This window comes from Ochotona princeps, chromosome 14 (assembly GCF_030435755.1).
Source record: "Ochotona princeps isolate mOchPri1 chromosome 14, mOchPri1.hap1, whole genome shotgun sequence".
Classification (NCBI taxonomy): Eukaryota; Metazoa; Chordata; class Mammalia; order Lagomorpha; family Ochotonidae; genus Ochotona; species Ochotona princeps.
Genome location: NC_080845.1, coordinates 18,457,008 through 18,484,308, shown reverse-complemented (window position 1 = coordinate 18,484,308; position 27,301 = coordinate 18,457,008). Strand labels below are relative to the sequence as shown.

Below are 27,301 nucleotides of genomic sequence, written 5' to 3'. Positions count from 1 at the left end.
TCTCGGCACTTGCCAACTGCTGCTGCTGCTGCAACCTAGCACAGCCTGACCTGCCCCAACACCAACCTGTCCCCAGTCCCAGCTCTCATGCTTACTACTGGAAGCAGCTGCCCAGCAAGAGTTCTCAAAGTTCCCTTACCAGGCATGCTCCCAGCCCCGGGTCAGCAAGTGCTGTGGCCCAGTCTGAGATGGCCTACCTCAAGTCTGCTTATTTGTCAGTAGATGCTATAGCCTGACTCAGCTGGGCTTGCTCCCACACCCAGCTCTCACCAGCAACCCTAATGTGAACTGGCAAGTGTTATGGTCCAGCCCAGCCTGACCTACACCTTGTCCTGGCTCTCACCAGTGTGCTCTGGACTGACCCTGTCCACTCCGGCCTCAGACCCAGCTCACATATATGCATGGTCTAGCCTGCTAGCAGTCCCAGCTCTTGTGCTCACCAGCAGGAGCTGTGCCTGGCAGGGAAGTTTCCCTATCAGGCCTGACCCCAGAAACAGAGCTTGGATATGTAGATGAGTGCTGCTATCCAGACATGGCCAGCCCTCAGTACTGCACCTAGCCCAACTGACCTGTACTCATTACAGCTCTCACCTAAGGGTGCTGGATCTTAGCCCAGTCTGGCCCACCCTCAGACCAGCGCACACACTGATGCATGATGCAGCATTCCTTGCCTTGTCCACCCACAGCTCTGGCTCTTGCACTCACTAGTGGGAACTGTAGCCCAGCAGGGGAGTCCCCAGAGTTCCCCTACCAGGTCAATTCCCAGCCCACGTGTACTGGAAGGTGCTGTGACCCAGCCTGGCACGGCCCACCTGCAGCTTCTCAAGGTGGGTGCTGCAGGTTAGCCCAGCTGGGCATGGCCCACACCCTGTTGGTACTGAGAACTGGCCCAGCCCTGAATGTCCCAAGACCCAGCTCACACAACTCTGAGCGTTGCCCGTTAAAGTAAAGGAAAATCAAAAGCCCACAGCTCTGGCTCTGAGGCAAAGGTGGCAGAGCCCCACTGCACATCCTCCTCTGTGTCCCAAAGATGGGAGGCCTGGGATTTCACTCCAGATCCCATCATCACCTTACCACACCGGGTGCTAAGATTTCCACAGAACGATTGCAGGCTCACAGACCACCCGGGCACCGGTTCCTGGAAATCCTGGGACTGCTCTTCAGTGTCATCCTCACCTGGACCCTAGGTGACAGAATCCCAGTTCTCTCATTGAAAGGTGTATAGGCGTCCTCCGCACTCTGCTCCGTGCCCGTCTCCAGCTCGCTCACCGCGCCATCCTGTGGGCCTAGGATAGGCGGCATCTGGCTCTCCTTGGCCAGCCAAGGACCCCGCAGTGTTCCCTTGGCTTGCGGTTCCCTGCGGGCTCAGGCGTCAGGGGCGGGCGCCACTGCTACCCCGCCCCGGGGCGGCGCCGAGCTTCGGGCCTGCGACCCAGCCTCGCTCAGCTGCCAAAAGAGCCCAGCGCCGTCGCCATGTCTTCTGGGGCCAGCGTGAGCGCCCTGCAGCGCGTGGTGGAGCAGCTCAAGCTCGAGGCCGGCGTGGAGCGGATCAAGGTGCGGGGTCGGCGGGAGCGCGCTCTCTTGGCACTGCCGCCCGCGGTTGGCCGCCGGCCCGCCCCGGGCGCGCTGGGGGAGGAGGCCGGCGGCCCGGGAGGAAATGGCTGCTGACCCCGGCCCTGGAGCAAGCGGGAGGGCACTCGGGCGGCGGGGAGGCCTCCGGCCGGCGCGGACAGCTCCGGATCGGACGTGGGGGCGGCGGGGTCCGAGCATGCGGAAGGCCGAGCCCGGGCCTGCCAGCTCTGCGCGCGGAGGCCGGGCCTGCTGGGCCCAGCGATGCCGGCCGCCTCGCGGGCGTGGCCCGGGACGCAGTGCCACGGGAGCGTTCCCACTCGCGAAAGCTCGGCCTGGTTGTTACTGCGTAGACGGAGCCTGGGGCGCTAGGCGGGTGGCCTGCAGCTGGATGCCGCAGGAGCACCGGGTCCAGAGCTGAAAAGGCCACTGCGTGGTCAGGACTTGGTGGCTGATGGGGCGTGAGCAGGAGGATGCTCGGGTTTCTGGCCTGCTGACAGGAGCCATAGCGCTGCTCTTGCGTCACGTAGCAGGGTGGTGGGGAGCGGGTTGGCTTTGGGAACTTGAGGCGCGTAGTGCTGGCTCTGTGGACCTTGAGGAACTACCCAGGAGGGGTTTAGCACAGCCCAGGGCTGCAAGAGGATATTAACATGTGTGGGAGTTGAAGACGTGTGCTACATGAACAGCGCAGAGGACCGGGGACAGACCAGAGAAGCCTGGCCAAGGAACGGGATGCTAGGGACAGGAAGGCCGTCGACACGAGGATGGAGGGACATTTACAACCACAGGGTTGTGAGGGGCACGTGTGGTGGCCCCCCGCAAGGCCTATGTTGGAGTGCCTGGGATACATAGCTCCTTGTAAGGCTCCTGGGAGGCAGCGGGGATGGCTCAAGTACTGGGGTTTTCCCGCCAACCCACATGGGAGAGGAAGGCCATTGTCAGTGCCTTCTAAGTCTACTCAGTTGGCTAAGAAAGTGCCTGTCGTGTGACTGTTGAGCCACGAGTCGGCATGGTGTACAGAAGGTAAGAGAGACACTGCTGTGGCCGCCCCCTGGATGGGGCTGTGCCCTTTCTGTGTGCCCGGCCCCGTGCTAGGGAGTAAGCGGATTTGGTGGGGAAGATGTGCAGCAAAGGAGCCCGTCTGTCAGAGCAATAATAACTCAGGATCATAAATGGCACAAAGATTATAAAATTTAAGGTGGAGATAAGAGAGGGTTCTAGAATGCAGAGAGGTTTCAGAGAATCTGCATTTTTAATAGATAGTGTTGGGTTTAATTGCTTACCCCCCCCCCCAAAAATGTCTTTTAAAGAGGATTTTTAAAAATGGGAAAAGTCATATATTGGGTGGAGAAGTGCAGGGGAAGGAGCTAATTCTAGTTTTAGGTCAAAGGCAAGTTGCAGCTGGAGAATGGAGGGTGATGATGGGTGCTAGAGCCCCTGGGACTGGAGAGATGCTGCCGAGACGGGAAATTAGGAGGTGGGATATATGTAAAGGTATGTTTCTAAGTATTGTTCCCTCCATTGGTTCACTCTCCAAATGGTGTAGAATCAGGAACTCCATTCTGCTCGCCCACATGGGAGGCAAGGGCCTGAATACTTGGGCCATCATCCACTGCCTTCCCAAGCGCTGGGTTCACTGAGGGAATGTGCTAGACAGGTGGAGGTGGACTTGGAGGGCACCTATCCCTGGTGGTGGCTGGAACAACAAGGGAAGAGGCCATGCCTAATGATAGTAGTGAGGTCAGAGAACACGAGAAGAAAGGGAGTAGTGCCTGGCCAGGGGGTAGGGGACTGAGGTGTGCAGGGTTAGAGTGGTGCAGTTTCTGGTGTTTGCTGTAGCTAGACATATCGAAAAGAAAGTTGCTTAATTAAAAAAAAATACTTATTTTTATTGGAAAGGCAGATATATAAAGAGGAGGAGAGACAGAGAGGAAGATCTTCCATCCGATGGTTCACTCCCTAGGTGGCCACAACAGCTGGAACTGAGCCGATTCGAAGCCAGGAGCCTGGAGCCTCTTCTGGGTCTCCCAAGTGGTTGCAGGGTCCCAAAGCTTTGGGGTGTCCTCAACTGCTTTCCCAGGCCACAAGCAGGGAGCTGGATGGGAAGCGGGGCCTCTGGGACTCAAACCAGCACCCATATGGGATTCTGGCACATGCAAGGTGACGCCTTTAGCCACTAGGCTACCGCGCCAGGCCCATGTTTGTTAAATTTTTAAGATGCTTTTGGGACCTGAAGTGGAAGGAAAGCTGAGTCAAATACCCTCCTATCTTGTGAAGTCACTAAGAAGATATTATTTATTAAAAAAAAAAAGATTCAGGGTTGGAGGAGGTGGCAACACTGTAATACGGCAAGTCAACACTTGCCATTTCAGCATTTCATAACAAGTCCCACCTCTTCCACTTTCCATCCAGCTTCCTATTAACACCCACAGAGCAGCAGATAGTGTCAGCTGCTTGGCCTCCCAGGAGACAGATGGAGTTCCTGACTCCTGGCTTCAGCCTGGCCCAGACCTAGCCGTTTGGGCACTGAACAATCCCATTGAAGATTGAGCTTCTCTTAAGCCAAACTCGGCACTTCTCACTTGGGAAATCACAGATTGAAACAGCCTCATCTTGGGACTCCACTTCAGCTGAGCACATCCAGAGATGTCTCCCTCCCCCACTGCTTAAAAATTTGTTCTATTTTACTTGAAAAGAGTTACAGATAGAGAGGGAGAAACACGGAGAGGGATCTTCCATCCACTAGTTCACTCTCCAAATGGCTGCAGTGGCCAGAGGTGGGCTGGTTCGAAGCTGGGAGCCAGGTGCTTCTAAGTTCCCACAGGAATGAAGTGGCCCAAACACCGGGGCCATTCTCCACTGCTTTCCCAGTCCATAAGCAGGGAGCTGGATTGGGAAGTGGAGCAGTAGGAACACAAACTAATGCCCATATGGGATCCCAGTGCTGGCAGGCAGAAGGTTAGACTGCTAACCACTACGCCAGCCTGAGATGTTTTCCCTTTGACAGAATTGCTATCTGAAAATAAACCATAACACCAAATCACCACTAGACAGTGGAGGCCACACCTTCCAGTGACTGCAACACCTGTCATCCTGCCAGGACTCCTTTGGGGAAGCTTTTTAGAAGTTTCTGGGTAACCTGGATACAGCAGCCAGGTGCTGTGGGTGGGGAGTACCCACCTGAAAGGGGACAGCTGGCGTAAGTCCTCCCCATCCCGAGTCTCTGTCCCTTGATCATGACACAGAGCTGCTGACCATTCATCTGCATATTTTCTTTTTATGTCCCTCTGCATTGATCTGGCTGACCACGGGCTTCAGGCTAGGTTCAGATTCATTCATGAGAATGTGTCCTTCGGGTCCTGGGAGACGGAGTTCAGCTGTTCCTTGTCACGCAGAAAGTAAGCATGAGTGCAGTTGGTTCCAATTATTATTGTTTTAAGTTATTTATTTTAAAGGAAGAGTTACCGGAAGAGGGAGGAAGAGACTCTTTCATTTCCCAAATGGCTGCAAACTCCAGATGGAAATGAGGAGCCAAAACTCCATCTGGGTGTTCTCTGTGGATGACAGGGGCCCAGGCCAGCCTCTGTTGCTTTCCCAAGTACATTCAGGGAGCTGGATCAAAACTGATCCAGCTGGAGCTGGAACCAGTGCTTGTGTGGGATGCTGGCATTGCAGGTGGCGGCTTAACCCACTGTGCCTCAATGCCAGCCCCTCTAGTTCATCTTGAATTAGCAATTCATATACAACAATTGACTCCATTGATAACTAATGTGAATAACTCGGAGCTTCCATGGACCAAAGAGTAAGCCTAAACATTACTCTGGTAATATTCCGTGTCTATATAGTGTAAGCTTATTACACAAGTGCAACCAAAATTCCTCAAGTAATCCAGGAACCTGACAGTGATTATAGCATAAGCAATTGAAGTTAACACAAATGAACGGTAATATTTGAAAAACAGTTGGAACTGTATTTCATACAACACAATTGAGTTTCTGCAGCGGTAGCTGCAAGAATATTTGTAAAGGGAGTTTTAGAAATGAGCTATTTCTTTACCAGCTGAATCTCAAAATTAGTCTTCTAAATAGATCAATGATGCTGTTTTCTTACCTTTGTTGAATAAAAATTAGATTAAAAATATTCTCAATTGGGGTTCATAGGAATTGTACTCTTTCTACTCAGAATTCAGTTGTTAGAACTCTACAAAATGTGGCATGGGGGGGGGTCACAGCAGGAGTGACATTGCTGCCAATGGACCGAGGCCGTGAGCCGGGTCATGCAGCCGGTGGACGCGGCATAGACCGTGGCCGTGAGACTGGCTCACGCTGCCGGTGGACGCTGCATAGACCGTGGCCGTGAGCCGCCAGTGGACGCAGCATAGACTGTGGTCGTGAGCCGGGTCACGCCGCCGGTGGACGCGGCCGAAGCCATGAGCCCGGATCACACTGTCTGCTTTGCTGCAGGTCTCCCAGGCAGCTGCGGAGCTTCAGCAGTACTGCATGCAGAATGCCTGCAAGGACGCCCTGCTGGTGGGTGTGCCGGCTGGCAGCAACCCCTTCCGGGAGCCCCGATCCTGTGCCTTACTCTGAAGACCGGTGAGTAACACTGCACAGTATCACCTTGGCCTTGTGGCCACCTGTCCCAGGGCTTACCCAAGGGTTTGGGCAACATAGGTTTGCATAGCTACTGATCTCACAGACCAGTAAAATGTACACGTGTCCACTGTGGGTAACTCTTGCCTACAGTGCTCCTTGGTGCTAGTTTGTGATGCTGATCTTAGGTACCGGAGCTCTGTAACTGATCGCGGGTAGCAACTGCATCACCTCCTCAGTGTTGGGATTTGCCACTTGGTTGCAACTCTTGTGACTGCGACCTTCCAGAGTAGGGGGCATGATCCCTACCACCGCTGTGATTCCTTTCCTAATGGCTTTCTGAATATACTGCTGTGTGTTAATGGAGGAAGAGCTGCAACTACCAGGGAAAAGTTTTTCACAAGGGTTAAAAGAGCTTTAAAAATAACTGAACTGGGTCCTGGCATAATAACCTAGTGACTGAAGTCCTTGCCTCTCACAGAGCAGGATTCCATATGGGCACCAGTTTGTGTCCTGACTGCTCCACTTTCCTTCCAGCTCCCTGACTGTGGCCTGGGAAAGCAGTCAGGGATGGCCCAAAGCCGTGGGACCCTACACCCATGTGGGAGACCCAGAAGAAGCTCCTGGCTCCTGGCTTTGGATCAGTTCAGCTCCAGCTGTTGTGGCCACTTGGAGTAAATCAGTGGACGGAAGATCTGTGTCTCCCTCTTTCTGTAAATCTTTCCTCCAATAAAAATAAACAAGTCTTTAAAAAAATTAATAAATGCATAAACAAAAATAACCGAACTGGGGCTGGTGTGACGGTTCATCTGACTAATCCTCCACTTTGCAATGCTAACATCCCATATGAGCACCAGATCATGTCCCAGCTGCTCCACTTCCCATCCAGCTCCGTATTATGGCCTGGGAAAGCAGTGGAGGATGGCCCAAAGCCTTGGGACCCTGCACCCGCATGGCAAACCTGGCAGAAGCTTTGGATCAGATCAGCCCTTGTAATCATCTGGGAAGTGAACTGGCAGGTGGAAGACTTCTTTTTCTCTCTGTAAAAATCTGTCTTTCCAATAAAAATTAATAAAGCTTTAAAAAAGATAACTGAAAACACTTTCAGCTAACATACCAGAACTTGCATAGTTTCCAGTACCATGTTTTGAGGTATTATTCACATTTTCACTGTCTTAAGATTTGTTTATTTGAAAGGCAGAGTGACAGAAGGAGAGGAAGAGAGAGAAAGACATCTTCCATTTGCTGGTTCACTCCCCAGAGGCTACAGTGTCCGGAGCCTGAGCCGGACCACAGCCAGGAGCCTAGAACTCTCTCTGGGTCTCCTTCATGTGTGGCAGGGGCCCAAGCACTCAGCCATCTTCTCCTGCTTTCCCAGGCATCGGGTTTTTATTTGTTTGCTCTTAGATTGTCTTATTTTTATTGGAAAGTCAAATTGACAGAGAGGAGGAGACACAGAAAGATCTTCCATCTGCTGGTTCACTCCCAAAGTGAGCGCAGCAGCCGGAGCTGATCCAATTCAATATGAAGCCAGGAGTCAGGAGCTTCTTCTAGGTCTTCCATGCAGGTGCAGGGTCTCAAGGCTTTGGGCCATCCTGCTCTGCTTTCCCAGGCCACAAGCAGGGAGCTGGATGAGAAGTGGAGCAGCCAGGATACGAACCACTACATACATGGGTTCTTGGCACATGCAAGGCAAGAATGTACCCATTAGGCTATTGTGCCAGGCCCTCCCAGACATCTCAAACCTGGGCTCTGTTCTGGGATGCAAAAGTCCCATGGGGCAACTTGCTTTGCCATAGTATCAACCCTTTTGCTATTTTTTTTTAAGATGGTCAAGAGCATGGATTATTAGAAGTCTAAATATTTAAAATTATGTGTTCAGTTTATATAGTAAGTAATCATCTTAGTGTCCTTTTTTCACATAATTGCAAGAACAAATTTTTCACACTGAAAAAGAAGTACTTCTACTGTCAGGTAAGATTGTGCCTTTTAGTGGGGATGGGTATTAAAATACTATTCTTGTTTTTGCCTAGCATTTCGCTTTTACAAAATATTTTGTATGATCTGGAATTTGGAACTTAAAATTAACCTGCTATTTCCTACTGTGTGGATATTAAAGTGCCCTGTGAAATGATGAATAGGTAATTCATGAGTAAATCATCACTCAACTGAAACCAACCATTCTTTCCCCAGTAGGGAAGAAGTTCAGTGGGGAAGGCCTTCAAGCAAAAAGTGATGCCCACTGCCTCCAAATCTCCAGAAAACACTCCGGCCAAATGGCCTGTAGACATGGCAGACCTTCCCCGTGGCTCGGTCCCTCACAAGGTCCTACAGAAATCCATGAGTTTCCACTCAGTTAAGGAAATTGAGTGAGTTTTAAATAATAATGGCCTGGTTTATTTGGTGAAGTGTTTTATATCAAGAAAAGCAGAACCCTTACTACCCAACACACACATGTTTTTCATACGTGAATGACTGGTAATTCTGAACCTGGAATGGTTTTATACACTATACATTTACATCGTAGAAAGAAAAACATTTTTGTTTAAAAATGAGTATTTGTAAGATTTTTATACCATAACAAAATTCTTATGAATTTATAATCACTAAGTTAACAAAGTATAAAATTAGGGGACACAGTAGGCTTTACTAACCAAATTATGTTGATTTTCTAAATGAGAAGATTGTTACACTTTTAACACTAAATGTGGTAGATGTATCATAGCAAATCTGTTTGGAAAGATTAGTGTTCTGTGTATTAGGTTGCCCCATTCTGTGTGTGACACAGATTTTATTTTTGTCTTCTTAAGTTTATTTATAATTGTAGTGGTACTTCTAAAAAATGTATTACTTTATTCCTATAAAAATGTTTAAAATTTGGCCTATGTATAGAGCATTGCAAATTGTTAAAAACAAATTAATGTGAAAATATTATAACCTAAAGTAATTCTTCATTCACAAATGTTCTACTTTGATGATGTGCCTTTGATTTAATGTGGGACACTTCTAGGATACTTGTGTTTGTAATTATGTTTGGAGAGCTTGGAAATAAAAGTTTGTGTTTAATTAGTCACTTTCTATGACAACAACATTTTGTGTCTGATTTTGTTGCAAGTTTCATGGGTTGCTCTTTCCTTGTGGGATTGAGCGCTCGAAGTGGAATATGAACATTTTGGTTTTATGTATTTTTTTAAAGATTTATTTTATTTTTATTGGAAAGTCAGATATAACAGAGAGGAGGAGAGACAGAAAGATCTTCTGTCTGATGATTCACTCCCCAAGTGACCGCAACGGCCAGTGCTATGCCGATCTGAAGAATGAATCGCTAGGAGGCAGGAGATGATAGTTCAAGTATTTGGACTTCAACTACCCACACAACCCATACAGAAGCTCTGGGTGAAGTTATAGCCTGTGGCTGTTGTAGGCATTTGGGGGAGTGAACCTGTGGAAGAAAGATCTCTCCCTGTCTTTCAGATAAACAAATACATATTTTTTTAACTGAAAACTCTCTACCTTCAGTTTGGCCCTAGGCTTTCAGCCTTTTGGTGGAGTAAGGTTGTCTGTGGTAATCTTCAGAAGTTGAACTGTGACGATGACTGATTTAAAGATTGTAATGTTCCTGTGAATCTGGAAGCCACTCTGATTTTTATGATGATTATTATGCTAATTGGTACATTAGAAATCTTACTAAGATGCTAGCCCTAAGGCAGTAAATGTGACAACGTGGTAACACTGAGACATTTAATAATTGCATTTTCTTTAACATTTGAGAAAATAAGATAATTTTGCCAATGAACTTTCACCACAACCAGCAGAATATGGGATGAATCTCTGCCCTTTATGCATTTCAAAAAAATCTCAGCCGGGTTTGTCCATCAGCTCTCCCAGGGACTTTTTCATATGTGAGACGTCGCTTCTTGAACTGTGCTAATTGTGGGTACATGAAATCTGTTAAAAGCAGAAAAAGGAAAATTATTTTCTTGCTTATAATAATAAAATATAATCTTCCCCCTAGCTATTCAAGTAGATTCTCTTTGACAACTATCTTGAAGTGTTAAAATTTATAATTTGGGACACAGCGATAATTAAAAGCAACATTTTAATCATAAATACACCAGCACTTAATCACCCAGTATTAGAAACTAGTGCTAAATTACATGTATTTGTATGCCTATGCCTTGTACAAACATCTCTCAGGACTTCAATTTTTTTTTAATTTTATTTTTTCATAATACAATTCTGTAGGCTCAGGGATTTCCTCTTCCACCCTCTCTATTTCCCTCTACTGCCCTGAGTTTTCTCCTATAATAATATAATAAGATGAAGAGACCTCTGTGATATATCTGAAGGTTTCTAACACACCCTCGTTAATTAGCACACAAGTTTCCTGTGGCCGTTGAATCTAACGCACTGACACCGTTACAGGTTCCTGTGTGCCTTCTCTGCATCTGTCTGTGTGATGACAATATGTAAGTCTGCCACTTTTTTTTGTTTTTGTTTTAGTTTGCCTTTCCTATTCCTGATTGTAGATTTTTTTCAATTGATTATTCTCACACATTTAAATTCTTTAATCTTTGGGAGATCATATTCACTGAAGATGTGTTTCTTTTCTTTTGGGGAGTAATGTTCTTAGGAATCTGTCTGAAAATTCATATTTGGTATGTTTACAAACAAGAATAATCAGACAAAACACAGGGGAATAGATAGGAGAGTGGTCCCATACTGTGAAGCTTAGGACAGCCTGTGCTGGCCCCAGCAGTAAGCTATTAAATGTTTAATAACCAGCTCTTGGGGTAACAAGAAAGGGAAGGAGTGAAAGCCTGATTCGCAGTATTTGTTGATTTCTGTGGTATTAAGATCTCCATGGAGAACCAGAGGACTCTCCTGGTTCTTGGTTCTGGACCAGCCCAGCTCCAGTCACTGCAGCCACACGGGGAGTGAACAAGCGGATGGAAGATCTCTAACTCTACCTCTCAAATAAAAAAAAAAAAAAAAAAAATATATATATATATATATATATATATATTTTAAAAGGACTCCCATTATGACTGATTTACACCTATCAATGTAATATGTGTAGACTGTATTGGTACCCAGATATCAATACTTTTCCACTAATTATAAAATTTCTGAAAACATTTCAATTTTTATAAATCTACCAGAAAGCTTTCCCATGAAATATTTATCTTCTGCATCTAATTTCTATTTATTATCCATATACTATTTATGTATAGATATACATATATTGCTATCCAATATAAGATTTCATCGTAGAGCACCCACAAATTCAAAGTGAGCTAATTCAAAATGTCCCAAGGAGCTTCATAGATGTGAGAGCAGCCTCACAATATGAGCGAAATTTGGTACATCTGTTGCCTTTGCAATTTATCAGCAGGAAGCTGACTCAAAAGCAGAGGTGGGGCTCAGTCCCAGATGCCCTGATATGGGATGTGAGCATCCCAAGCGGTGTCTTAGTTGCCATGCAACACTCATCCCTTTAATATACCATTTAAACTTGGTTTTGAAGCTCTCCCATGTTAACCATGTGCCTTACCCTATAATTTAGAAAGTGTCCTAAACCCTTGGGCAAGATAGGTGATGATAACATGGACATTAACCTTATATACTATCATGTCTGACACATTAGCCTGAAATACACTAGACTTGAATACTTACAAAGGTCATTTGATTAAATACATGAAAAAAAGGATATTAAAAATTTAATATTTATCTACCTACCTCTCAAGCAAATATTTATGTTTAAATACATTTTTTAAAGCAATTAGATCTTTGTACTTATTTTTCTGGACCCAAAAGTTTTGATTTTCTCTTTGGTCCTTTCATACAATTTAAAATGTGGTAATTATAATTTTTTTCTTAATTTGGAAACGGTTCTATCAAAATTAATTTGAGAGTAGTTTTAGCACCTATTACATAGTGTTACCTGTCAGTGCTTCCTTGACTCCTGAGTTAGATGAACTTTCAAGATGTCTTTTCTGACCTATATATTCTCCAGTTCTTTGGTATAAAGAAATGTTATTGAATTCTTTCTTATTTACATTAGAATCAGGAGCATGGGGAAAATCTAAACTGGGAATGGACGGGAAGCCTCCCCTGGAAGTCCTTTGAATCCCAGCATCTGGCCTCTGCCACGTGAAGTCTCCTGACTCCCCCAAGCGGTATTTCGGTTGATGAGTGACTGCGTTATCTGGCTGAAAGCAGCACTCCTGCCATGTAGTCTGTTCTAAGCCACAGTGCAAGTGGAACGAGTAAGCCTGTGGTGCCCGTGCATTTCTCTTCAAGTTCAAGTGAGGAGACTGACAGCCCATTAGTGAAAAGATGGGGGCAAATACTTCCTTGTTTGTGGGTCCTTTGGCTTCCTGTGCTTGCTTTTTCTGATAATTTGTAAAACGAGGGGCAGCTCCCTTCTGAGGGTCAACTGGTGGCATTGTGTCTTCACAACTGATCTGTGTTTGACCCAAAGAAAAGACATCTGAATCTGAATCATTCCGGTTTAGAAATGAGCTCCAAGCCGCTCTCCTTGGTGCCATATTCACTGGACAAGGATTATTTGGGATTATGTCAGGTCTACAACCAAAGTCTTTCCAGTAGTTGTTCTGGTTATAAGAATCTGCAGATGATAAAATGGGAGGCATTTTTCTTAATTCCACGTGGGAAATATTGTAAGTTGAAGTGGTGTCTGTGTCCTCCGGCACTCTGGCCCCTGAATCTGAATATTGGTAAAAGGCATTGTATTGTTTAGTGATGGAGTCTGAAGAGTTGCAAGGTAAACTCTGAGAAGTAAAGGCACTGGTCTGATTCCCGTCTTCCTGAGGTAATGAAATTTGAGGTGATTCTGTTGTGGAAGAATTAATCTTGAACAAGGAAGTGATGCTGCAAAAATGCTAAAAAGTTTAAAAATTAGTCTATACACTACTACTAATTGGTTCAGTAAATTCAAATAATTATGTTTACAAGGAAAGAAGGTAAGATATACATAAATAATATATGCATAGGTATACTACATTGGTCCATGTATTAAAAACAAAATAGAACATTTTATTGAAATATTTATAAATATTAAGAACATAAATAAAAACGTAATTTTCATCTGTTTTCTAATCATTTATATAGGTAATAGTAACTGTCTTTTTTTTTTTTTTAGAACAGTGATAGGTTCACAGCAGGTGTAAAAGGATTTCTAGTTACGAAAGTTACACATAAACACTGCTTCGTTAAAATGGTAGCAATAAGACTAAAGTTCTCTCTACTAAAGGTCACCAGGAATGTTTGGGAGAGGAAATATAAACACATGTAAATAGGATGCATAATTTACTATTCATGGCACAATATTTCAAAATAACTTAAAATGTGGTAACCTAACTGAACATCTATGTAAAATACCTTTAGAATATATGTGGTTGATAGCCAATGAGAATGCTATGTGAAACTCATTTTACGTAAACTATTCTTTTTGCTTCATGAAAGCCAGAACAATGAAATTTGTATACTTTAATCTTGAAAATTCTGTGGTTAAAATAGATTCTCAAATGGAAAGGACAGAAACTTACACAGGAATATGAATTTCAAATAACTGACCTTTAACACTTTTTCTGGAACTTCAGGGAGAACTTCCTGAAGCTGACACAGATTCGCTAATAACAGCCCATGCAGAGAAGATCCTTTATTTAACATGAGCTGAGCCACCAGCGGGTTAATACTGGGGAAATCAAGTAAATACAGTTCTTCCTAGAAAAGAATTTAAAGAATACTCCTGAAATATCATTTTACTCTATCATGGAAAAATGGTCAAGGAAAAATGGAATTAAAAGATAAGTTTGGTGCGAAAAATTTTGAAATTTATGCTTTTTTAAAAGGTAATTTGTATTTTTCCATCAACTTTCAGAACAGCCCTTATTTGTATTTACTTTGCAAATATCTGGCTTATACAGTTAGGAAACAAACCTTAGATGGTGAAATTTCAAGCCAGGATTTATTCAACCAATCATGAGGCTCTCTCTTGGAGGTCATTAAACTGTGGTCAGCAATTTGTCGAATTATCAGTGCAGTTTCTTCTACTCCTGGGGCAATTATAAGCTAAAAAACATATTTTTACATGCTAGATTACAAAAAAATATTGTCAAAAATAGTCTTTAGTCAGAAAATAAAATTTTAAGTGGCAGATTCTAATCCTTAACACTATATTAAATATAACTGAATTTATGTACATGAAATCCAGGACAATCATTTGTGAGGCTTGTCAATTTTTCTTTCCTTCTTTAAACATTACATACTTGTGTTCCAATTTTTTTGTAACTAAATAATTTTTCCTCACTTACATTTTGGCATTTACTAATAGTTTTTTAATATATTTAGTGTTATATTTCATCTATAATAGAACAATTTTACTACATTAGTAATATCTAATATTTTGCTTTTATAGTTAATTGAAAGAAAATTTTAAAGTATGGCACAAAATTTTTCAAAACAGATTATACTTTGTACATTTAAATCCAGTTTGAAAGAAAATGTTAAAGAAGAAAAAAAGGATACTTGCAAGTGAATTTGATGTCATATTTTTAAAAATAAGATTTTGGTTTAAAGTATTCATTCAGGGCTGCTGCTGTGGTGCAGTGTGTTAAGCCGAGTTCTGGTGAGTCAGCATCACATGGGCCAGTTTGGGTCCTGGCTGCTCCACTCCCTTCTAGCTTCCTGCTGGTGTGCCTGGGAAGGCAGTGGAAGATGGCCCAAGTGCTTGGGCACCTGCACACAGGCAGCAGAGCCAGAAGAAGCTCCAAGCTGCTGGATGCTGCCTGACTCAGCCCTAACTGTTGCAACCATTTGAGGAGCGAACCAGCAGACAGAAGCTCGCTCTCTCTCTCTTCCACCTTTCTCTTCCTTTCAAATAAATAAAAATAAATCCAAAAATAGTCATTCCCACTATTTTAATAATCGTTTATTAATGTTGGTTTATTGGAGCCTAAGACATACTAACCATAACACTGGGATGGGGAGGCACAAGGAGTATAAACCTAACTCTAAAAAGGAGTTTTCTAATAGCCTCCACTTGCTGTCTGTAACTGTTTCCCCACCCCCACTCATAAAGAGTTATTTATTAGAAAGGCAAAGAGAGACAGAGAGAGAGAGAATTATGCTCAGGAATGAAAGTTACATCCATGTATGTTTGAATCTATGAAGTGGTAGCAGAAGAGTATTGAGTCCTGATATGTCAAAAGATTTCCATTATGTAACAGATAAAAGCTTAATATGTATCTCATAAGGAACATTTATGATAAAGGGCTATTTATGTTAAACCATATCTTGCCATGCTTTTAAAACATTTTAAGTAGTAATTAAGAAACATTGCTTTATGCTTTAAACTCATTAAACTAAAAGCTTTTAGAACAGAAACTTAAGTGATAAGAATTTTAATTAGAAATTGTTCCTAATTGGGTTTTTAAGAAATTTTTCACTTACCCATTTGATGTTTCTCCCAAGCAGGCAAATGCATTTGAGTGGCATTTTCATTTGTGAAAAATATTTATAAACAAATGTACTGGAAAAGAATACCTTTACATCCAGTTCTGCAGATTTTAGCCCAGATGAAACCAAAGCTGCATATATCAGTGCTAGATGATGAAGCGTCTTTTCTGTAAGATGGTACCTGAAAAGAATTCTATTACTATATTTCTACCCAGTTTATATCTGATTGTATTAAAAGTTCATTTTGTTTCCTGTGTTTGGTAATGTTACTAGAACAACCTGGCTAAAGCATAAGATAGTGGACTCTTGAACAATGATTCCCACCTTCTTTCTTTAATAGTACTATTAAAGCTAGCAGATGTTGAGGACATGAGCTTGGGCGAGGTGTGGGAGTGTGGGAGTAATTTGACCCATTTCTCTATTGATTCCACTATGGCTGTGACAAAACATAAGCAACTAAAATATTCCACCCCAATGGTCAGACTCAGATATGAACACATGACTAAAAACAAGATACCTAGAATCTACTTTGGGTCTTATTCCTGAACTAGACTCACCTGTCTATAGCTATTACAGTCCAGAGTGAGCACTGAGCTGTGGGTGGTATTTTATCATGTTTACTCCATATACTCTTTGCCTACACACAAAGTATTCGTTCATGTTACTAAGAAGTCCTGGGGAAGGCACTATTGGATCCAAGGGCTCAAAGTCATTGAGATCGGGGTGGGCCAAAGCTTTGAGCCAGGAATTGAATCTCCTTCTCCATCTGGGTGGCACGAATCACTTCCTTAAGCCATCACCGATGCCTCTCCTGGTCTACATTAGGAGAAAACTGGAATCAGGAGCTTTCTGGTCCTGACTACTGAATTCAGGTACTTTCCTTCCCAACCTTGGTTGACATTTTAAAGTGAATGCCTTGAATATTAAGGCAGATAGCACATATGCATTCAATAATTAAAGAGGAATCAGTGAAGGCCTCTTAACATACAGAAAGAATCAGCTTTATTTTAGATACTGACTGACTATATGACAGATTGTAGACAGGAATATCAAGAGGCATCTGGGGGTGCGAAAAAAGCAGTCTCATAAAAAATCACATGAAATATGACATTCTGAACTGAAACACTGTTAACAAGTGGAGGGAGGGAAAGGATATTTAAATCTACAGGACTGTTTCCCAGACTTAGTGATTGAAAGCAACACGTACCCTCAGAGACAGCAAGTGATGGTTCTAGTGCCTTGGGTTCCTGCCACCCACATGCGAGACAAGGACTGAGTTCCCAATCACCCCCCCATCCTCGTATTGCGGGCATTTGGAGTTAACCCAGTGGATAGATCTCTGCTTGCCAATCTTCCTTATTAACATATTGGAAATATATTATATTAAAATTATATAAATCATTTATACATTATTAAATGTATAAATATATTAAAATAATATATATGAAATGTTACATTAAACCATATTAAAACACCTAAAAGCAGTTAAAGAATACAGATAGTTTTTAAGATGATTATAAGAAAGTTACAAATGACCTCTGAGTGACAGGGATCAGTGTAGAGGCAGAGAGAAAAGCCAATGGCAGGGGAGAAAAGGAGAAAGAGTATTTGGTCTAGCAACACTCAGAGACAAGGGAAAAGAGAGACACATGCTGACTACTTGAGTCAGTGTTTTGAAACGGATTATTTTAATGCTTTTTCATTTAATCACATCAATAAGAAGGAAGCATAGAAATATGATATTTAACTAGGCTAAATTCTTTCTGTAGAAGACAAGTCTAGAATTTCAAAGTAATAGAACACTTGCACAGCATTTCTTACTGAGATAAGGATGGGACATGTATCGGCCCCCAGATCACAGTTGATTTTCCTGTGAACATTCCTCCATCTTGAGGATCTTTGATTTAAACCAGATGAGCAGCAGAAAATTTGCATTGCTATTGCTATACAAAAATAGGACTGAATAATTTAAGAATTATGAATATGACTTTGGGTGAAGAAATGTTTACTTACTCTGAATTTATTGTTTCTTTTTTATATAAAATTAGCCAACAATAGCTGTACTGAAATGACAAAGCCATGAGTCTCATAATGATATTGTCTGATGCCTTCTCATAATTCAGTTCTTCTAGGTTCTATCAGAAAGTAAATAATATATTAGCTGTTACAAAATTATTATTATTTTTTAGGAATCAATGATATATAAATAACAATCTGGAAAAAAAATCCATAGAGGTCCAGGTCCCCATTGCACAGAATAATTAAAATCACACAGGAAATGACAGGAGAAAAAGCCACAGTAGACAGACAACCACTAATGGTAGCTTCAGTGTGTAAGGCTCAAGGATCTCCCAACATCCAAGATACAGAAAAAAACAGCCTACAAAATAACCCGATTTTGGCAAGGGGATCTGGCTACTCCAGAGGCAAAAGAAAATACATTTTAAAAACTATAGGATCATTTCCTCTGCACGTTTATTCTAGAGAATTGAGAAAATAACAGTAAACAATATAACTTCATTACCTAATGAACTGGTATCCCCTAATTCTTTAACACAAGTGATTTTTGATAGAGTAGTAATTCAGTAAATGTCTTTCCTCTTAAAATAAGCTATATAGCTGTGGTTTAAATCAATTCTGACAAACAGAAAAAGAATTGCTTAAGAAATTTAAATATCCAAAGCAGTACCTCTTAGGAACCTCTCAGAACTGTATTTTTCCATCTTGTAATTCTTACACAGAAACATTTGCTGGCAAATCAGATTTGTACATTACCATGTTTGCCATTAACTTTCACTGTGTAGCATCAAACCATCCAATCTGTTCCCCACTCCATTCAGATCAATTTCTTTGCAACTGGTGCTCCAATCAAGGAAACACACCACAAAGATTTAGCCAAGATTTTACATATCTGAAACTCTAAACTGTGTGGATATTTGAAGAGAGTTTCTCTGTTTAGAATCCAGCTTTCTGTGGCCTGTATGGAGTCACAACAGGTCAAACATAGTTTGCAATGACGGCCTCCCATATGAACACTGATTATAGAGTCCCAGCTGCTCCACTCTGCTCCAGCTCTCTGTTCATGCACCTTGGAAAGCAGAAGATGTTCCAGGGCAGGGCCCTTTCCTGCCATGTAGAAAACCTGGATGGAGGCCTCTCACTTCAGCCAGAAGCCTCTGTTGCAGCCATTTGGAAAGTGAACCAGCATTCAGGAAAACTTGTTCCCTTTCTCTGTCACTCCTTGTCTTTACCTGCCTTTCAAATAAATAAGTAAATCTTAAAAAACAAAACTAGCTTAGAGGAAATTCCATATTACCAATGATCAATTATACAGTGGCTGGGATTTGCTTTTTAAAGTTTTCAATGCTATAGTTATCCTTTATTTGTTTTTTAGAGATTTATTTACGTTACTTGAAAGTCAGTTACAAAGAGAAAGACAGGCCCCAGAATGATAGCCTAGTGGTTAAATCCAAGGATGAAGAAATCCTTCCAAGGTCCATTTGTTATCACAGTCCACACCCAGAGTTTCCATTCACACAAATATCTGCAGTCAAAGCTTGGCTGAGGTAGCTGACCAATTTCTTTTCTTCCTCTGCTATGGTACCAGATGTCTTCTGTCGATCCAATGTGTTTCCATATCCTCCATGTGCTTCTGGGTACACCATCCACTGCTCCATCTTAGCCATTGAGGAGGCCCAGTTCTGACACATGCCCTCCATGGTCAGATCACAGGTCCTGCTATTTTCCCCATGGTTGGAGTTTTGAGTCCAGCAGTTTAGTTGAGGGATCCTCAAATGGGTGCTGCAGCTCAGCCCAACCCTCCCCACCACATGCTTGGCCCCCATGTCCATCAGTGTGAGCTACAGTCCAGTTAGAGTGAGCTCCAATAACCCCCACCCCAGCCCGGGACCAACCGCAGCCCTCGTTCCTGTGCCTGGCAGCATGTGCAGCAATTGGTCCAGTCTGCCCTATATATCATTCAGCTCCTATACCCACACCTCTTGTAATAAAATGAAATGTAAACAAAACACAAATAAAATCTCATAATAAATAAATAAATCTCGTAACAGAATCTTAAATAAATCCCATAATAAAAGGGGAAGAGACAGAGAGAAGGATCTTCCATCTGCTGGTTTACTCCCCAAATGGCTGCAATCTGAAGCCAGGTGCCAGGGGCTTCCTCTGGGTCTCCCACATGGGTGCAGGGGATCCAAGGTCTTGGGCCATCCTCCACTCTCTTCCCAGGCAATAAGAAGAGAGTAGACTGGAAATGGCACATCTGGGACTTGAACCTGTACCCATATGGGATGCTGGTGCCATAGCCACAGGATTAGCCTGCTATATACCACCATGCCAGCCCCTCTATATTTGCTTTTAAAAATAGGTCAACATACAATATTAAGTATTTGCTTTTTTAAAATGTTATATATTATAAGGCATCAAAAGACCTTGGTAATCAGTTTTCTACACTAATGATTCTAGCATTTGCAAGCTACTCACAAGGTTTAAAAGAAGTCATAATAAGTTAAGGTGAGCATCCTGGTCTTTCATATACATATATGTATACCTATGCATATGAACTTATATTGTTACTATATAGTTTTACCTGCAAAACGATGGCAGTGTGCTCATCGACTGTCACCACTGCATAATGCTCTGTGCTTCCAAAGAGCTTCAACGACTCACTGCAGCCTCTCTCCACCAGAAGGATATTGTAACTGTGAAAGACAAGATTCTTGAAAACATGAAACAGCTAAGAAAAATTCTTCAAAGATGCATTGTCCTGCTGCATGCTAATGTACATGAAACATTGTGCTTTTTCCTTTCATAAATCAATGTATTCTATTTCATAAGCTTGAGAAATGAAATTATGATTTATTCAGCATATGAAACAAATTAGTTCAGATGTGTTGCCTAAGGCAAAGTGTTAAATATTATTTCACATAATACCATTGTAAATGTCTTGACCAATTTATTAGTTCCTTAAGTAATAATGTTTGAAATCAAAGCACTGTTACAAGACTGAAACACTGAACATTTGCCATAATTTTCTTTTTCCTTGAAACTGACCTACATTTATCCACCTTTTATATAAATATAGTTTTCTATGAATTCCCCTGCCTTAAGGTATATAAAGCAAAAGCATGGCACACAGACTTGCATTTCATTAACTTCACAGCCCAGTTATCCTTCTTTAATATGCAGCCCAAGGCCCAACATTTCTGTGACAAGTTGTGTGCTGAAATAAAGCATTTCATGATTTCAAAATAGGATCTATGTGATCTTAGCACTAAAGGTCTACAGACTGCAGAATCAATTTAGAACTTCACAGTCTTGATTTCCCAGGTAGTGTTTTAGGTCTCCCTAAACAGGGAGCAGTGTCGTAGCGTGTGGGTGTAGCGGCCACGGGATGATATCAGCATTCCATAGGAGGAGATGGCTGAGTCCTGACTGCTCCGCTTCAGATCCAGTGGAAGATGGCACAAGCACGAGGACCCCCGTCATCCATGTGGGAGAGCAGGATGGAGCTTCTGACCCTTGGTTTGGCCTGACCCAGATTTGGCTGTGCAGCCACTTGAGGAGTCATCTCATGGATGGAATAGGATGTGTGTGCGCTCTCTCTCTCTTCCTCTCCCTCTCTGAGTTACTTTTTCTTTCATATAAACAGATTTATAAATTTATTTTATTTCAAATAAAATATTTTTTAAATGTTCCCCACATAAGAATACTTATTTTCAATGTTATCATTAACCAAAGATATGACCACATAATTCACTGGGAAAAAAAAATCATATTAGCAGGTAACAAAAGAAGCATATACAAAGCATAAATTAAATAATTAAATGTTATTTTGCCCGTAAGTAAATACTGTCAAAAAAGATATTCAATAATTATAAGGGTATAATACAGAGAAAAGATGTATAAATCAATATAAATTCTCTGGAAAGCTATTCTTATGCGATATAATTCCAGGCTTGAATCAGAGAGGTAAAAGGCCACATACAGAGCTGAATATAGAGCCTGACAGAGCATGCATACATCTTCACTATGATTAGAAAACCAACAGCCTACTTGGATTCTAGCAATTGAAGTATTTCCGGAGTATTAAGAAGTCCATCAGATGCAAAAAACACATATGGAATCTGAATTTCCAAAGGAAAGCCATGAAATGTATCCAGTGAAGTACTTCCTAAGAAAGAGAAAATTTGTGATTTTTTTTGTGTGTATCATCCCATCTCCCCTCCCCATTTCTTTTACTTTAAATCTGAAAATAATAGATGGGTACTTCAAAAGTTCATGGAAAGACATATTATCTTCTAATTTTGTACTCCCACAACCCCTCATCCTCTTTTTAAAGCTCTCTGAGAGGCAGAGTGAGAGACACAGAAAGGCAGAGAGAAGCAAAGCGTGAGCTCCAGTAAGCCATGCTTACACAGGCCTTCTCAAATGCTCACACTGACCATAAATGGGCCTGACCAGGCAATCTAAGCCTCCCAAATGGGTGGCAGAAACAGTTGTGAGCCACTGCCACTGTCTGCATTACCAGGAAGCTAGAGACAAGAGGAGCTGGGGACAGAGGAGTGCTTGCTTCAGCAGCACATATACTAAAATGGGACAGAGGGACGGAGCATTTTTTTTCTTAAGATTTACTTGAAAGACAGAGACCTTTTTTTAGATCTTCAAAATTTTTCAAAAGATTTATTTTGAGAGAGAGAAGAAGAAGAAGAGCGAAGAGAAGAGAAGAGAAGAGAAGAGAAGAGAAGAGAAGAGAAGAGAAGAGAAGAGAAGAGAAGGAGAAACACACCCACACAGATGTTACATTCACTGGTTCTTTCCCCCAGTGCTGGCCATGGTCAGTCTGGGGCCGGGCAAAGGCCAACAGCTCAGAGCTGCACCTGGGTCTCCCACTTGGGCCATCCCTGTTTTCCCAGGCACATTCACAGAGCTGGTTAGCAAGAGGAACAGCTTAGACTTGAATCAGGCTCAAGTAGGAGACTGGTGTCACTACAACACAACACACACTCCATGGGAAACAACATCTTGTCCACTAGGCTAAAATCTTTTGAAATAACCTTGTAGTTGTTTCTTCAGCGAGTAGCATAAAAATCATAATCATTCTAAAAAACAAAAGGCAGAAATCAGAATATGGAAAGGTCTGAAGCAGAAAGTAAAAGTCATCTTATCCTCCTTAGAAATGAAAGTGTTGGTAATTCTTACTAAAAAAATAGAGCTTGGTCTATATATATTTGGACTTTTTCCATATTTTTGCTTGACTGTACTCACACATGCCACTACTAAAAACGAGAGGAAACCACATGATCACTCCCTACATGAAACATTATATTTGTTATATAAATATACGCTGATATACATCAAGACCTTTAATTATTTACATTAATATGTGGGAGAAATATTTCACAGATAAATAGGTAAATAAAGATTTGACTAGATAGACAAAGACATAAAGAGGCAATTAAAAAATGCCTATGTAAAAGAAATCATAACTGAAGATACGAATAGTAAAATATACAGAAACTACTACGACTATAAAGTGTTTTTGCTTATAATTCTGTCAATGAATAAAAAGACTAGTAATACACATAGTACAGATGGGGTAAGAAATGTTCTCTCTCTCTTTTTTTAAAGATTTATTTATTTTTATCACAAAGTCAGATACACAGAGAAGATCTTCCGTCCGATGATTCACTCCCCAAAGACCACAATGGCTGGTGCTGTGCCGATCCGAAGCCAGGAGACAGGAACTTCTTCCAAGTCTCTTCTAGGATTTTCTTCTGGGTCTCCTATACAGGTGCAGGGTCCCAAGGCTTTGGGCCGTCCTATACTGCCTTCCCAGGGCACAAGCAGGGAGCTGGATGGGAAAAGGGGCTGCCAGGATTTAAACTAGTGCCCATATGGGATCCTGGCATATTCAAGGAGAGGACTTTAGCCACTAGGCCACTGCGCCAGGCCCAGAAATATTCTCAAAATTTCGTCCGTGTCAATGTGCACAGCATTCTTGGAAGGCTTTTTACCAATACATCAAAGTGTATATATCTTGTATCTTTGACCCAGTGTTTCTTCTCACTTCTTGGAATTTGCAACATTTAGTACACAGAAAGATTGTAAATAGAAAATTTATTAAAATAAATGAGTTCATCTTTGAAAGAAGACTCTCAATATAAATTAGAATGCTTCTTATATTTTACCCTTTTGTAGTTCCACATTGAAATTATTTAATCAATTTAATATTTAATTCTACATATAAAAACTCCAAGAACGAACTTTTAGTGTATTTTTAGGATTGAGTTGCAATATCTCACAGTCTAGTTAGATTCCCCCCCCGTATTTGATAATAATTACAGCAAGTACAGATAATAATTACAGCAAGTACAAAGAGATACATCATGACTAAAAAATATATAGGATTTGGGCCTGGTGTGGCAGTTTAGTGGCTAAAGTCCTCGCCTTAGATGCACTGGGATCCCATATGGGCACTGGTTAATATCCCAGCTGCTCCACTTTCTTTCCAGCTCCCTGCTGTGGCCTGGCGAAGCAACTGAGGATAGTTCAAAACCTTGGGACCCTGCACCCATGTAGGAGACCCAGAAGAAACTCCTGGTTTTGGATCAGCTCAGTTTCGGCTGTTGGAGCCACTTGGGGAATAAACCAGCAGATGGAAGATCTTTCTCTGTGCCTCCTTCTCTCTGCAAATCTGACTTTCCAATAAAAATAAATAAATCTATTAAATATATACATATATATATGTATTCAGCATTTATGGATCTGAGAACTTACAGCATTGGTCATAAGCAGAGTTACTAAGGAATACAAAGAAATCAGATAATGCATGAAGGAGTTTTTGATTTTATAAGTATCTGTGAATAAGTTTTGTTACATATTAAAATGCTTGTTACTCAACATATCATTACATAACTTTCCCCTAAAATTCAACAAAAATATAACAACAAATAACAGCATCAGCTTGAGATTGGATCTTACTGTAATACATTATGCTATTATGAATAAAATGTTAGAAGAAAAGATGAATACAAATATAATTAGTAGGGCCCGGCGCTGTGGCCTAGTGGCTAAAGTCCTCGCCTTCAATGCACCGGGATCCCATATGGGCGCTAGTTTTAATCCCGGCAGCCCCGCTTTCCATCCAGCTCCCTGCTTGTGCCCTGGGAAAGCAGCTGAGGACAGCACAAAACCTTGGGACCCTGCACCCGCATAGGAGACCCAGAAGAGTTCCTGGCTCCTGGCTTCAGATTGGCACGGCACCAGCTGTTGCAGTCACTTGGGGAGTGAATCATCAGACAGAAGATCTTCCTCTCTGTCTCTCCTCCTCTCTATATCTGACTTTGCAATAAAAATACATAAATCTTTAAAAATATATATAATTAATAAGTCTTACTTTACAAATGACAAGAGACATGTCAGTTCATGACTTGCCTGAGATCATACAAATGTGGTGCAACCACAGCTTGAAGTTAACACTTCATGCTGCAGCTTATTTTCTTCTCACAGATCATAACCAGAAAACAGAAATTTTTTTATCCTAATGGTGCAGCAACAGGACATGTTCATATACTTACCCTGTAAAACTGTGTCTGGAAGAATCACTTTTAAGCGTACGTAAGGGATATTCAATTTTTTGCAGTGTGTAGTCCAATAAGAATTTTCTACGTAATTGTATTCCACCACAAATGAGAAATTTCCCCAGGGGAAGTTGGCTCCAATATATTGATTGTGTATAATTACACAGGAACTTGTACTGAAAACCAAAGAGAACCAAGAAAATGTAATGATATTTATCTCACTATTTGGAATGCTAAAAGAGGATTGTTTCTTGCTATTCTTTTCTATTTGCTCAGTTAGGGAAGACTCTCCAACTCCTCTCATCCTTTCTGAACTTTCTTTTTGATGATGACACCTTTTTAATACATCTTCAAACAGCAGAGAACCTGAGCATTATCTATAACAGAGATCATTACAAGAAACCAATTTCATTTTCTTACATAGTCTGAAACTTTGAGAATCTATGTAATAAAATATTATCCAGCAACTTTGAAAACAGGTTATGTTCTTCCTCAGTGAATTTCAAGTTATTTAATAACAGCAAAAATGATGGAGGCTTAAAATAAGTTTAGCTTTCCTAATATCAAATTTCATATATCAGTATCTAGGGCCCGGCGGCGTGGCCTAGCGGCTAAAGTCCTCCCCTTGAAAGCCCCAGGATCCCATATGGGCGCCGGTTCTAATCCCGGCAGCTCCACTTCCCATCCAGCTCCCTGCTTGTGGCCTGGGAAAGCAGTTGAGGGCGGCCCAATGCATTGGGACACTGCACCCGCGTGGGAGACCCGGAAGAGTTTCCAGGTTCCCGGCTTTGGATCGACGCAGCACCGGCCTGTTGCGGCTCACTTGGGGAGTGAATCATCGGACGTAAGATCTTCCTCTCTGTCTCTCCTCCTCTGTATATCTGGCTGTAATAAAATGAATAAATCTTTAAAAAAAAAAGCTGCTGGTAAAAAGGAGGCTAAATCTAAATAGGTATTTGTGCACTACTGCTAACAGTAACATCAATACTTCACAGATAGTAAAATATGACTGAACCAGATCCCTACACATTAACATAGGTGATACACACAATTTCTAAATTAAAATGTTTTATTTTAAGAAAGCTGTTTTTTTTTTTCCAGGAAGAGAGCACAGATATTTGTTAAATTGCAAATTTTATTAAACTTTGTAAGCTAAATTCTAGGAGAAGTCTTGTTTTTCTAATGGAATTGGTATGTTTGCTCTTTGTAGATGAATAAATACATTTTTACCCATTTAAAAGAGGACTAGATTCCAGAAACTCTTTTCCTTCATCCGAGTGATAGACAGTAAGTGTTAAACCTGTTGAGGGGAAAAGAGGTCTCTTAGTACGCTTTTTTGAATGCTAAAACACATTTTTGATGTTTCATATATTTCAATACCATATAATAGATTAAAACATCTGTGGACAAGGAAACTGCTAAAAGTGTAATTTGCTGAATTTTCCACATCTAGTATATTAAGAATATTTGAGCTATAAGAAATATTTCTGATGTGTGTGTGTGTAGAGTGTGAGTAGACATTCTATTTTTAAAATCTGAAATAATAAAGTAGATCAAAAATGTAAAGTAACCAAATTAAGCACCCTATAATCTTATTGGCATTAAGTCTATTTTGTTAAAGATGGAAAATTTTACCTTTTTTTATAGTCAAAATCTAACTACATAAATAAATAGCAGAGATTGTATTTTAAGTTGTAATAATTCACAGTAATGGTTAACAATTTCATTTAAATTTATATGACTTCGGGCCCGGCGGCGTGGCCTAGCGGCTGAAGTCCTCGCCTTGAAAGCCCCAGGATCCCATATGGGTGCCGGTTCTAATCCCAGCAGCTCCACTTCCCATCCAGCTCCCTGCTTGTGGCCTGGGAAAGCAGTCGAGGACGGCCCAATGCATTGGGACCCTGCACCCGCATGGGAGACCCGGAAGAGCTCCCAGGTTCCCGGTTTTGGATCGGCGTGCATCGGCCCGTTGCGGCTCACTTGGGGAGTGAATCATCGGACGTAAGATCTTCCTCTCTGTCCTCCTCTGTATATCTGGCTGTAATAAAATGAATAAAT

The 27,301-nt window shown here is 41.8% G+C and overlaps 2 protein-coding genes across 4 annotated transcripts in view; one reads left to right on the top strand and one right to left on the bottom strand.

Moving 5' to 3' along the window:
- Positions 1–1,398: 1,398 nt before the first annotated feature.
- On the top strand, positions 1,399–9,250 carry GNG10 (G protein subunit gamma 10). 2 transcript variants are annotated; one of them, XM_058672462.1, is made up of 3 exons: positions 1,399–1,554; positions 6,033–6,164; positions 8,358–9,250. In XM_058672462.1, exons 1-2 carry the CDS (start codon positions 1,474–1,476, stop codon positions 6,156–6,158), a joined length of 207 nt encoding a protein of 68 aa, XP_058528445.1. In that variant the 5' UTR covers positions 1,399–1,473; the 3' UTR covers positions 6,159–6,164; positions 8,358–9,250. The 2 variants fall into 2 exon arrangements, with proteins under 2 accessions (XP_058528445.1, XP_004580964.1); XM_004580907.4 differs by having other exon boundaries at positions 8,355–9,250.
- Positions 9,251–9,845: 595 nt separating this feature from the next.
- Positions 9,846–27,301, bottom strand: part of SHOC1 (shortage in chiasmata 1) — a 60,427-nt gene continuing 42,971 nt past the window's right edge. Inside the window, exons 18-27 of one of the 2 annotated variants that reach the window (XM_058672745.1) lie at positions 26,474–26,543; positions 25,241–25,419; positions 21,717–21,834; positions 20,251–20,362; positions 17,658–17,779; positions 15,732–15,825; positions 14,127–14,258; positions 13,761–13,910; positions 12,106–13,066; positions 9,846–10,109 (exon numbers count right to left, since the gene is read on the bottom strand). In XM_058672745.1, coding sequence (XP_058528728.1) covers positions 10,009–10,109; positions 12,106–13,066; positions 13,761–13,910; positions 14,127–14,258; positions 15,732–15,825; positions 17,658–17,779; positions 20,251–20,362; positions 21,717–21,834; positions 25,241–25,419; positions 26,474–26,543 — 2,039 coding nt within the window. In that variant the 3' untranslated portion in view covers positions 9,846–10,008. The remainder of the gene's footprint in view (positions 10,110–12,105; positions 13,067–13,760; positions 13,911–14,126; positions 14,259–15,731; positions 15,826–17,657; positions 17,780–20,250; positions 20,363–21,716; positions 21,835–25,240; positions 25,420–26,473; positions 26,544–27,301) is intronic. The other variant, XM_058672744.1, reaches the window with a different exon arrangement.